The sequence below is a fragment of the Primulina eburnea genome, chromosome 12, assembly GCF_022965805.1.
Source record: "Primulina eburnea isolate SZY01 chromosome 12, ASM2296580v1, whole genome shotgun sequence".
In the NCBI taxonomy this organism is placed as follows: Eukaryota; Viridiplantae; Streptophyta; class Magnoliopsida; order Lamiales; family Gesneriaceae; genus Primulina; species Primulina eburnea.
The window spans coordinates 26775972-26788712 of NC_133112.1; the positions used below are offsets into that span (position 1 = coordinate 26775972).

The 12741-nt window shown below is 36.3% G+C and overlaps 2 protein-coding genes across 3 annotated transcripts; one reads left to right on the top strand and one right to left on the bottom strand.

Annotated features, from left to right (window-relative positions):
• Positions 1-565: 565 nt before the first annotated feature.
• Positions 566-2485, top strand: LOC140807278 (uncharacterized). Of its 2 annotated transcripts, none has more exons than XM_073164066.1 (4): positions 566-726; positions 1352-1567; positions 1673-1736; positions 1875-2485. In XM_073164066.1, the coding sequence occupies exons 2-4, from the start codon at positions 1377-1379 to the stop codon at positions 2142-2144; spliced, it is 525 nt and encodes a 174-aa protein (XP_073020167.1). In that variant the 5' UTR covers positions 566-726; positions 1352-1376; the 3' UTR covers positions 2145-2485. The 2 variants fall into 2 exon arrangements, with proteins under 2 accessions (XP_073020167.1, XP_073020168.1); XM_073164067.1 differs by having other exon boundaries at positions 2340-2485.
• Positions 2486-10183: 7698 nt separating this feature from the next.
• LOC140806734 (uncharacterized) lies at positions 10184-10558 on the bottom strand. The gene has a single exon (XM_073163274.1). It carries the CDS (start codon positions 10556-10558, stop codon positions 10184-10186), a length of 375 nt encoding a protein of 124 aa, XP_073019375.1.
• Positions 10559-12741: the final 2183 nt, after the last annotated feature.

A 12741-nucleotide genomic window follows, 5' to 3' on the forward strand; every position in this document is an offset into this window, starting at 1 on the left:
ACTGAGAGTTATTAGTATCTCTTACTATTTATTAAAGATGAGTAGGTTAGAGTAACTTCCTTGGTCTGTTTTTTAAAATACCTAAAATACCTTTCACCTCCACTCTCTACATTACTAATTATATATATTAATAAAGTGTTAAAAAATAAAAACAAGTCACATGTAGTTTAATGGATAAAGTCTATGTTTCTTAATCATGAGATTGTAGGTTCAATTTTTGCTTGGGTCTTTTTTATTTTTTTTAATTTATTTTTTAGTTCATATATCAAAATTATAATGTAGCCACTCATTATTTCTTATAAATATATTTTTATCCTCATTTAAATATAAATCAAATAAATTATAAAAACATATCGTACAAGCACGCAACACGTGCGTCGTTGTACTAGTAATATATTAAGCGTGAGTGGTCTCCCGCATTCTAATATTATGTTATATTTTACTTTTATTTAATAATATTTGGATTTATACTTTTTTATTTTGATTTTTATTTTGATTTTTATTTTGATTTTTAAATTCACCATTCTTTGTCATTTCATGTCACGTGTATAAATTCCACGAAGCACGACCACATCACACTCTCCTCTCCTCTTGCCCGAGCCCGACCCTTTTCTGTGCCCTATTCTCTCTCTTTTTTTGGGGTATTTTTTACCTTTTATTTTTCTCCGTGAAATCCCCCATTAGTAGAGGGAGAGTCTTGATAATCCTTTGCAGCTCTCCAGCCAGGTAGATTTGACCTCTTTTTTCTTGTTTTCTTTTCTATTATCTGTTGTAATTAATTTTTTTGTTAGTTTTTTGGATGTTAGCTTGGAGGTGGGCTAGTTTTTAGAATATTTTTAGTATTGATATTTTATTTCTAGTGTGTTTTTGTATGATAAATTCTGAATTTTCGGCTTTTCGTTCTGTTTTGAATGATGACATGGGTTCATTCTGAAATTTTTTCTGGAAATACAAAATATTGTTAAAAAATATGATAAATTTGAAACAGCTGTTTGTTTTTCATCTTAAGCAAAATATTGTTTCGCGAGGTTTTGTTTGGTTTATTTTGACTTCAAGTACGAGGCGGATAATTCAGAATGATGGAAACTGAATTGCAGATTTTTCTAGCAGATCTGTATGTTTTTCATCTTAAAATAAATACGTTTAAGAAATCAAATACTATGTTTTTTAGTAAAAGAATAATAATATGTATTTCTGTCGGTAATAACAAGTCTAAAATCACAGCCGGCTCTTCTCATTACCCGCTTTGCCCGGATCTTAATCACTGCAAATAAATTTTATTATATATTTATATATTATTATTATTAAAGTCATTTTGTAACCAAGATTTCACCTTTTCTTGCCATGGCAGGTCTAATTATTCAATATCTTGAAAAATGAATCACTGTGCTATTCAGCATAATTATTTTGTCGCCCGTGAAGAGATGAGAGGAAGTGCCGCCGCTTCTGGCGGAGGACCTGTGGAGAGGAGAGGGACTGTAATTTGCCCCAAGCCTCGGCGGCTCGGCCTAAACCACACCATCCTTTATGACCCTTATCCTATGACACCCCGCAGATGGCATATTTGGTAATTTCTTTTTCCTTTACCTCCAATTTTTAGTCTTTTTATCTTATTCTTGGCGATCGGTTCTGATTTTTTTTCCCCTTTTTTTTTTTTGGGTTTTTGGTAAAGCCATCAGCAAGAGGTTTGTGAAGCAAATGCTGCCAACGAAGTGCTGGATATCATTCTTGCAAAGGTTTGTTTTTAACTTTATCTGCACACGTTACACTGTTTCTTGATACGAGACTTGTAAGATCAGGTGGCCCTTATCATTTGATTCATCAGTTAGCCTGCCAAATCTGAGAGAAAAAAAATTTGGGTTTTGAATCAACAGGGTAGTTGTGGTGCGGATCAATCTGTCTCGCAAGTATCTTCGTCACCCCCATTTTTTTCGGGGTCACCGCCTAGGAGAGTATCTAACCCATTAATCCAAGATGCACGTTTTGTGGACGAGAAACTCGCCCCAGTCGCACCACGTGCGATCCCAATCATATCAGGCAGATTCGTCCAGGAAAGTTTTGGTAACAATCCGGCCGTAAGAGTCGAGGGGTTCGATTGCCTCGACAAGGATAGGCGCAATCGCCACATCCCTGCCTTGGCTTGAGCCTATGTTCGGAGCGCTCGAGCCCACACGATTCACTTTCGTTCTAGCAATTAGAGAACAAATTTTGCTCGGCCTTCATCGAGTGAGCTAAGCAATGGCGGACAAATCATTTTGTATATTGTGTATATATGTTATCCATTTGGTAATATGACTTTAAGTTGATGCCATTTCAGTAAAATAATTTTTATACAGCAGGGAGGTATCAGGAGCAACCCCCCTTTGTCAAAGGTGTAAGTATGATCAGAACTCGGAAGAGAGAAAGGGGGATTCTTGACATTTTTTGTCCATTTTGGGAACATTTTTGAGATTTCAGCTATGTGAGAAATTGCAATTTTGTATAATTTTGTAATTCGAATATATCGTATATAAAAATTCCTGCATAATTAAGTTTAATTCACAGATAATGCTCCGTGAGTTTTCATGTCCATACATAAATTAACTTTAAGGAGTATGTATCTTGTGAGACGGTCTCACGAATCTTTATCTGTGAGACAAGTCAATATAAAGTAATATTCTTAGTATAAAAAATAATAGTTTTTCATAGATAATTTAAATACGAGATCCGTCTCATAAAATACTATCCGTGAGATCGTCTCACATAAGTTTTTGTCAATGTTAAAGATATATAATCCAAGTGAGTCAAGTTTTTTAATCAAATCTCCAAGACTTGTCAATTATGTACACACTTGGGAATAAATATAGTTTATTAGTTTGTTAAAAGTATAAATTCTATAAGTGAGAATATATTAAAACTTGTATCAATAATATTTTTATTAGTTTGTATTATTTTCCCTTCTTGTTGGTGGAGCCGTATAATCTGGAGTTAAATTTATATTTTGACATTTTTATTATTATTTTTCCATGGAACCTGGCAGCAAAACGTAATTGAGTTTAATTTTTTTTTAAAAAAAATTCCTTCACAGCAATTAAATTAAATGATTCAAATTTTAAAGATATGTAAAGGATCAATCATTTGTCGTTTTATCGAAAATTATAACTTACAGTAATCGATACTGTTTTAATATATTAAACTATTGTGTGTCGATCGTTATCTCAGAAGTGATAATTATTTCATCAAATATTTGTTGATTTTTATTCTATTTTAATTTGTGTGACTGAATTGTGTCTTATTATCGGCCAATATCAAACATTTCTGTTATAAACATTGATACATATATAGGAAAATGATATATTCACTTTTCAAAACATAAAACAATATATATCTTTTAAAATGTAATACACATTAATTGTTCAAATTAATTTTCATGAAGAATATAATTACCACCCTATTAGGATGTAGGAGTATAACAAATTTGGGACTTTTTTAAAATTGAAAACGTTACAAGATTTTTACGCCAGGTTAAAAAATTAACACATTATTGCTAGTCACTAATATAAATTTTGAGCAAAATGAGCTACTAAAAATACAAAATGTAGAAACAGCTCAAAGTACTGAGTGGATAAGATATATGTTAGTACAACAAATTAGTTTACGTGAATAGATGAGCTGTGAAATCGACAACAGTTAAGGCACACATGTTGACTGATAACAAAAAAAAGGCCGAGATTTTTTTTAAGAAAGTTTGAAAATTAAGCTTCTACATCTCTCTTTCTTATGTTTTCAGAAAGATTTCAATAGAAGATTTGATCGGTACAACTCTCGTATTAACCCACTTCAGCTCGGTTCACCAATCTTATTGAGCTGAAACTCTTTTTAACTTTCTCTTAACTCAACCTGGTCAAAAATATGTATCCTACAATTTACAATGATTCTCACTAAATATCTAATCGTATATGATAAGTGAAAAAAAAATGTGCACAAGATAATATTCCTCAATCTTTTGATAAAACTTCGTGCATGTAAAATCATCTTATGATAAATATGTTTCAGAGATACTGAAAATTCTTGAAGATGTTCAAAAATCACAGAAGTCTTCTTAAACTTTGATGTATATATCCCCTTTTTATAGGTGTTGATCCCCAACGTTAATAAATAAACATGGTACTCACAGATGTATTGAATATCCGACAGATATGCATATGGTGCCACGTGTTTTTTTCGTGTTTTCGAAAATAGTAACGACTAATTTAAATTTCTTAGACATTATCTGAAAGAGATAACCAACTAATTATTTATTTGTCCTTGCCGATGAAAATTCAATCCTCAACAAAGATAAGTAATACTTGTCTTCAGAGAATGTCTTCAGATTAGTTTGTGGACCAGTCTGTTGTGATCTTAATTCAGACTAACATACCAGATAAGTTTAATTAGACCGACTGATTGTCCGTGTCCATATCATCTTGTATCAGCGTAGTTGATTAGCACGTATTTGATTTAGCTTGATGATCATTCAACAATAGTTTCAGTTCAATAAGCTTTTTGCATTTATGAATTTTAAGTCAGATAAGTTTAGTTTGTAATCACAAAAACTTAGATTCAAATTTTTACAATTTTTCTCATTTTAGTGATATCAAAACTAAGCATTTTTTCAAGTATTTGTAAAAAACGAACTTTTTATAAAATAGAAACAAATGGAAAAAAAATTTAACTATAGAACAATAAAAGATAAAAATATCTATATTCTATCTTCTGTTGAAAGGTCGATGAAAAGAGTGACTGGGTCTGTATCGGCCACTTGAGCTACAATGATGACCACCACCCGAGCTTCCACTAGTTGGTTTCTTGTGTTGAGACGAAGAGGCAGAGGGCTTGGGTTTTTCTTGTTCTTTGGGATTTTCTTCTTTTTTGATACCACCCTCCCTTTCTTGAAGGTAGTTAACAAATTCAGACATTTATTTCCCAAGTGTTTTAATGTGACCTATCAACACAAATTATTGTTTTCTATTCTGCATACTAAATCAACATTGGATCTCTTATATTTGAAATAAGATACTTGACAAGATTTTGACTTAATAGGCGGAGAACATCAATTAACTGAGCATTCATTGTAGTCTTGAATAGTTTGGGATCCAGTGAAGTATCCATTTGATCTATTCGTAGGCCAGCTATTCATTTTGAATATTTGACAAAAATATATTGATGAATTATATCGATGTCGTTGGCATCTTGAGAAGTATTGTCCTTCTTGGTGAATTGGTTTTGCGGTGACGACTGATTCAAAGATGTTTGTGACGACTGATTCGAAGATGTTTGAGGTGGTTCAATAAGTAATGCATTCTTCTTGGAGTTATCATGCTGATCTGCCTGATGGTCATAGTGATGTACCAGGCTGATCTACTCTACCTGTTGGTCCTCATGATCTGTAGCATGAAGTTCTTCTTGGGTTGGAGATGGATGAGCTTAAAACAAATTATTGATTAAGTAATCGAAATATGACATTGGAATAATGGAAGAAATATTCTCTTATTTTGTTTGTAATTGTAATTTCTTTAACTCATTTTTCTTTAAAATGTACTTGAAGTTTTTATTTTTAGCTAATGGCCGAAATATATATATAGTTTTTGTACTATTAAAATAACTCCCAAAAGTGCGGTGAAAATCATAAAATCGTAAACATCCAACCAAACCTAAAACTACAAATTTTCAAAAATAGCACAACGTCAAAATCCTCTCAAAAACCATTATTTACTTCCAAAAGTCATCCAAACCTTTAAAGTAATAAAATCATAACTGTGCGAAAAACTAGCAATGCATAGGTCCTCAGGTTAGTGCGACATCCGACCAGCTAGTTCAGTCATTCAACCCTCCTGTCTCAACATCAAAATCCTCACATGGATTATTCGCACCTAGTGAGTCTATTGACTTAGCAAGCCTTAACCATAGTAACAAGTAATATATATACATCCACATGCAACATTGAAAATACTTTTAATTAACATAATTTTTTCATGACATGCATAAACTTAAACATTTTCTTTCATCATATACTTTCCCTTCCATCATAAACTTTTCCTTTCATCATATACGTTTTCTCCTTAGATGAATTCAGATCATTAATTGTGACTTTTTTATCAGCTGTTTGTTGATTGAGCAATCTTACGTATTACCATCGTACTAGGCGACGGGGACATCAACGACACTCCTACCCGTCAACTGAGCCTTGACCTTACATATCATCGTGTCCTATCGTATTCGTGTTCGTGTTTGTGTTCATTTTAGTTACAGTCAAATCACCTTCTTCAAAAAAATTTATCATATCAATCACACTTATAAAAATTCATGCATCTAATATTGTCTGGAAACCGAGCATGCAACTTATTCTTTAACATTTTATAATTTTCATCAGAAAATTCCATAACCTTTCAAAATAAACATTTTAACATTCATTACAGCATTCAGGACACTGCCAGGACTCCTAACGTTTTTCATGTGCGAAATGACTATTTTTCCCCTGAAACCCTAACTTGAACATTATACCTTTGGACTTAAAACGACGACCTGAATCCATCCAAATTTACCATGATACAGTAAAATACACCCATAAATTTTTCTTAGACGAAAACTTAAGTTCCTTAACTAATTTCGAAATTCGTTATAAAACTTGAACCGAAGTCACGGTTTTAGCCCGAATCAACCCAAATCTTAACCAAAAGTAAATCATAGCTTACTATTAGGGATGTAAATGAACCGAACTGTTCGCGAGCTTTTCGGATCTCGGCTCGTTAAAAAGCTCGTCCGGGCTCGTTCGTTAAGCTTATCGAGCCGAGCCCGAGTCTTATTTTGGGCTCGACAATTTTGTTGAGCCGAGCTTGAGATTAATGATGTTCGGCTCGTTAGCTCGTGAACATGTTCGATAATAGGTTCGTGAGCTCAAAATTGAGCTCGGCTCGTTTAGCTGGCTCGTGAGCCCGAGCTCGGCTCGTTTAAGTGGTTCACGGGCGCGGCTGCTTCCACTACAAAAAAACGGAAATATCAGCGACGGTTTTTACTAAACCGCGGTCTGCGTTAAAACCATCGCATATTAAATTAAGCGATGGTTTACATCAAACCGTCGCTATTATAGCGACTGTTATGAATAAACCGTCGCCGATTAATATAAGCGACGGTTTTAGCAAACCGTCGCTGATAGCAACGGTTTTAGGGTTTAGGGTTGTAGCAAACTGTCTATAAATTATCGCGTTTAGAGTCGTTTGTAACATTTGCACTTAGTCATCCTGAGTGTTTATTAAATGGATATATCCGTTGTCCTTACAATCGAAAAATATGTCAGAACAAACCATATTTAGACGAAATACAAACCATTTGTGTTTCCTAATAAAAAGTACAAAATTGTGGATGTCAATCGAAAAAAGAGTCTTGGATACTACGAACCATTTGTGTTTCCTACGCAATCCTCGCAAGTTGTGTATTTGACTTATCCAACAACGAAGAGAGCAGAATCAGATTGGATGCATGTGAGTACTCTACGTAGGCGAGCTTATGTCACTGATGTTGAGCCAAATACTGAGCATAATCAAATTGATGCGAACGATGCATTTCAAAACAACGAAAGTGGACCTCATGACATCTCAACTCAATTTCTTTTATCGTCTCAAAATCTAGTCGATGTTAATGTTATGTACGACAACGAAATTGATTTGAACTGATAGTGAAACAGAAGAGGTTCAATATTCGAGCGACGATGTTCGTGACATTTATTGAATTGTACTTTGAGAAAAATATATATTTCATTAATTATAAATGTTAATGTTTTACAATTATTGAATTTATTTTAGCGAGCACGACATGGCAGAGATCCAACATCATGGGAGCTATACGTTCACACACATCGACATGCAGATGTATCTTTCGTTGACACGCGATCCCGCCTGCTCCACGTAAGTTTATTAAATTTCGTTATTCTCATCAACGTTACATTTAGAAAATTCAATTTGATTCATTTTAAATCAACATCACAGGAGGAGATGGAGCGCTACATGGCTGATTCATTTTGTATGAAATACTTGTATTATTATTTGCAGATTAATAATATGATTACATTTCTCAAATTTTGTTAATTTTTTTTCGATTATACAGTACAATATATTTTTATTTCAGATTTAAATAATTATAAAATTTTTAAAAAAAACAATTAGCGACGGTTTTTTGTTCAAACCGACGCGATATTAGCGATGTTTCATAAAACCCGTCGCCAATGGCGACGGGTTTGACATACCGTCGCTAAAATAGCGACGGTGTACGATAACCGTCGCTTTTTGGCAAAGATGTCTGTAAATGTTGCTATTTGCGACAGTTGTACAAAAACGTCGCCGATCTAGATGGGCGATGTTATGCGTAACCGTCGCTGTTGGCTACGGTTTAAGAAAAACGTCGCCGATCCAGATCGGCGACGTTTTTGTCAATACCTGTCGCTATTAGCGACGCTTTTACTCAAAACCCGTCGCTATTAGCGAACCGCCATTAACGAGCCGAGCTCGAGCCGAGCCCGAGCTTCAAACCAAAGGCTCGTAACGAGCCCGAGTCGAGCCCGAGCCAAAAAAATAGTTAAACGAGCCGAGCCCGAGCCAGCTACTGTTCGGCTCGGCTCGGCTCATTTACATCCCTACTTACTATCACTTAACAAACCCTTGTATAACCCAAATCAAGCAATTTACATTTCATAGAAACCAACTAGAACCTGCTGGAAATTCCTACCCTATTCGAACGAAACCCTAGCCCAAGTCAACCCATGAGATCTTTGACCCTAGCCCTTAACCACGAGAATAGACCCTACCTGACCATGCTGGGATCCTAACCGAACCCCTTAGGACCCCTTCCTGCCCAGACCTATGCGCCATGCACGGATTTCCTTTCTTGCGCACGCCCAAGGTCACAGCCCTCTCTTGTGGCCTCTGCCCTTCCGAGCCTCTCCAACTTTTTGTGGGCCACCATGGCTCATGGCTAGGACCCTTACGAGCCCATAACCTCGCCTAGACAGCACCCCACATGACCTCGATCCCCTTTTTATCCCACCAAAACCGTGCCCTAGCTTGTTTGTAACCCAAAAACGTGCAGCCATTGCCTTGCCTCGTTCCAGCCCTAAACCGTGCATCTAAGGACCCCTAAACCTACCGTAATTCGGCCCACTAACATCCTAACCTGACAGCCCCTTGCCCTTTAACAAGAACCATCAAAGCATGCAAGAAAAATCATGATTTTCCATGTATATGACATAAAAACAAAAATAAATAAGGGGTTATCATATTTTTCAAGCAACCATGTATATTCACACACAATATGGTATGAATGATGAGTGCATGTCTTTGCGTGATTCACGCACGAAAATCAATTCTAGACGCAAAGAACGTTGGCGGAGAGACATGATATACCTTGCTGCGTTTTTCCTTCAAAACCAACGTGAAAGTGGCTTCAAAAACGTGTGGTGCGTGTTTGTGTGTTGTGGAGAGAAAAGAACTAGGTTTCTTGTGTGATATGAAGTGTTATGTGGTTTGGAAACTCCATATTTTGATATAAATAATTTGGTAGGAAGTTAGGCCCAATAACCTTGTTATAATAGGCCCATTATAATATAGAAAAAATATCTCAATTAGGAAAGTTTTCGAAAATAATAACCGAGCTTACAAAGAGTCATTGTTTTCTTCAAAAATCGATTTCTGGTATAAAATACGACTTGACATGTAAAAATACCTCAGAAGACACCATTTTCGAAAATCACACCTTAAGTATACCATATATTAAAATAATTAAAAATAACCATTAATAAAAATATTTTCTCTTTACAGTCCCCCGTCTCCGTTCCTCGGTCGTGTCTTGAATAATACTGGAAAACAAAGTTTTATGCTTTCTAATAGAAAACCATATTTTTAACATATAAACATGCCTACCACATATAATTAATGTCATTAAAATATTCTAATTAAACATTTTTCATTTTTCCAAGATTTTCATGCAATTGGATTACGTTATCGCATTTTGGACCTTATAATTCCTCCCTCCTTTGAATGAAATTTCATCCTTGAAATTAAGATTTACCGAATAACTTCAGGTAGCGACTCTTCATGTCAGTCTTAGTTTCCTAAGTATCTTCCTCCTTCGAATGATTTAGCCACTTGACTTTGACCATATGAATGACCTTATTCTAGAGCCTTCTTTCTTGTCTATCCAAAATCTGCATAGGCCTTTCCTTGTGTGACGTATTTGGAGTCAACTGAAGAGGTTCATAATTCAGTACACGTGAAGGATCTGACATCCACTTTCGCAGCATTGCGATATAGAACACATTATGTACTCCAGCCAATATCGGTGGCAACACCACTCTATAAGCTAATGTTCCAATCCTCTCCAAAACCTCAAACGGTCCTATGAACCTCAGACTGAGTTTGCATTTTTTGCCAAATCGCGTAACATCATTCATAGGTGCTATCTTCACAAACACGTGGTCACCTACAGCAAAATCTAGCTCCCTTCGCCGCTTATTAGCGTAGCTTTTCTGGTGGCTTTGAGCAGTCTTCATCCTATCTTGGATTTTGACTACAAGATCTGCAATCTACTTGATCAAGTCCGGTCCTAACTCTCCTCTCTCACCAACCTCGTCCCAATGTATCGGTGATCTATTTCCTCTCGTAAAGTGCCTCGTAAGGAGTCATAACCATAGGCGACTAGTAGCTATTGTTATAACCGAACTCTACTGGAGGTAATTTTGGTTCCCAGCTGCCCTGGAAATCGATCACACAAGTCGGAGTAGATCATCCAGAATCTGAATCACCATTTCGGACTGAACATCGGTCTGAGGATGAAATGCTGTGCTGAACAACAATTTCGTCCACATAGCTGAATGTAGACTCTTCCAGAAGGACAATGTGAACCTCAGATCTCTGTCCAAAACAATAAACACTGGAATTCTATGCAGTCGAACTATCTCTTGGATGTACAGCTCTGCGTACTGAGTCATGGTGAATGTTGTCTTAATAGGTAGAAATCACATTGATTTTTTAAGACAATCAACTATCACCCAAATGACATTGAATCCATTGATAGTCATTGACAATCCCACTACGAAATCTATCGTGATATTTTCTCATTCCACTCAGGAATAGGAAGTGGCTTAAGCTTTCCTGCTGGCCTCTGGTGTTCTGCCTTAATTTGCTAGCATGTCAAACACTCGGACACAAAACGCAAGAAGCCTCATTTAATGCCTGGCCACCAATACAATGTTTGCAAATCTTAATACATCTTCATACTTCCGGGATAATTGGAATATGAGTATTATGGGTTTCCTTCATAACCACTTTTCTTTATGAATCGCCACTAGGGACCCATAGCCGATCTCGATATTTAATTATGCCTCCTCTTTTGAATATAGCTTCTGACCCTTCGATTCATCTCTCAGTCTCCATTTCTGTAATCGAACATTAGAAGATTGATCTTCACGGATTCTATCCCTCATGGTCGACTTAACTGTCATGGTAGAAATATTATGACCCTCGCTCCTAGCATACACTGCAAGCTTGAATAGTTGAATATCTGCTTGCAGTGGTCTTTGAAATGTCAATTGATCGATAACAGGTGCATGTATTTCTACACAAAGCATCCGCAACCACGTTAGCCTTTCCCGGATGGTAGCAGTCGTAATCATTCACCAGCTCTAACCATCTTTGTTGCCTCATATTCAACTCTTTCTAGGTGAATAATTACTTAAAGCTCTTATGATCAGTGAAAATCTTGCACTTCTCCCCATATAAGTAATGTCTCCAAACCTTTAGAGCAATACTACTGCTCCAAGCTCGAGGTCATGAGTCGGGTAATTCTTTTACGAACTTCAACTGTCTAGATGAATATGCTATCACTCGATCATTCTGCACCAGAACATAGCCTAAACCAAGCTTCAAAGCGTCTGTATAGAGAACATACTCTCCTTGTCTTGATAGCATCAATAGAACTGGCGCTGAAGTTAAAGCTTGCTTCAACTTCTCGAAACTCTCCTGGCAGCTTGATCCCCAAACAAACTTCTTATTTTTCTTCGTCAAGGCGGTCAAGGGTACTGCAATAGAGAAGAAACCTTGAATGAACTTCGGATAGTAGCCAGCTAGACTAAACAAACTGCGTATCTCAGTCACACTCTTAGGTGCTGGCCACTCTCTAACTGCCTTGAACTTGCTGGGATCAACCTAAACTCCACCTCTAGAAATAATATGGCCTAAGAATGCCACTCTCTCGAGCAAAAATTCGCACTTGCTGAACTTAGCGAACAACTTTATACCTTGCAATATCTGTAGAGCTGTGTTCGTAAGTGCTGATCGTGCTCTTCTCTGCACCTCGAGTAAATCAGAATATCATCTATTAAGACTATGTTAAACTGATCCAGATATGGATGAAATACGCGATTCATAAGATCCATGAAAATAGATGGCACATTAGTCAAACCGAATGGCATCACCATAAACTCGTAGTGCCCCTATCGAGTCCGAAAGCCGTCTTATGAACATCTGTCTCCTTCACCTTCAGCTGATGGTGTCCCGAACGAAGATCTATTTTGAGAAAATTGAAGCTCGTAGCAGCTGATCAAACAATTCCTCGATTCTAGGTAAGGGATACTTATTCTTGATGGTGACTCTGTTCAGTTTTCTATATCCAATGCATAGTTGCATACTACCATCCTTCTTCTTTACAAATAGTACCGGTGCACCCCATGGAGAA

What these genes read in the sequence shown, in the direction of transcription:
- LOC140806734 (XM_073163274.1), bottom strand. Translation starts at nt 10,558, where the DNA reads ATGAAGACTGCTCAAAGCCACCAGAAAAGCTACGCTAATAAGCGGCGA.
- LOC140807278 (XM_073164066.1), top strand. Translation starts at nt 1,377, where the DNA reads ATGAATCACTGTGCTATTCAGCATAATTATTTTGTCGCCCGTGAAGAG. An exon ending in CCCCGCAGATGGCATATTTG is followed by an intron (nt 1,568 to 1,672) that starts GTAATTTCTTTT and finishes TTTTTGGTAAAG; the next exon opens with CCATCAGCAAGAGGTTTGTG. An exon ending in TGGATATCATTCTTGCAAAG is followed by an intron (nt 1,737 to 1,874) that starts GTTTGTTTTTAA and finishes TTGAATCAACAG; the next exon opens with GGTAGTTGTGGTGCGGATCA.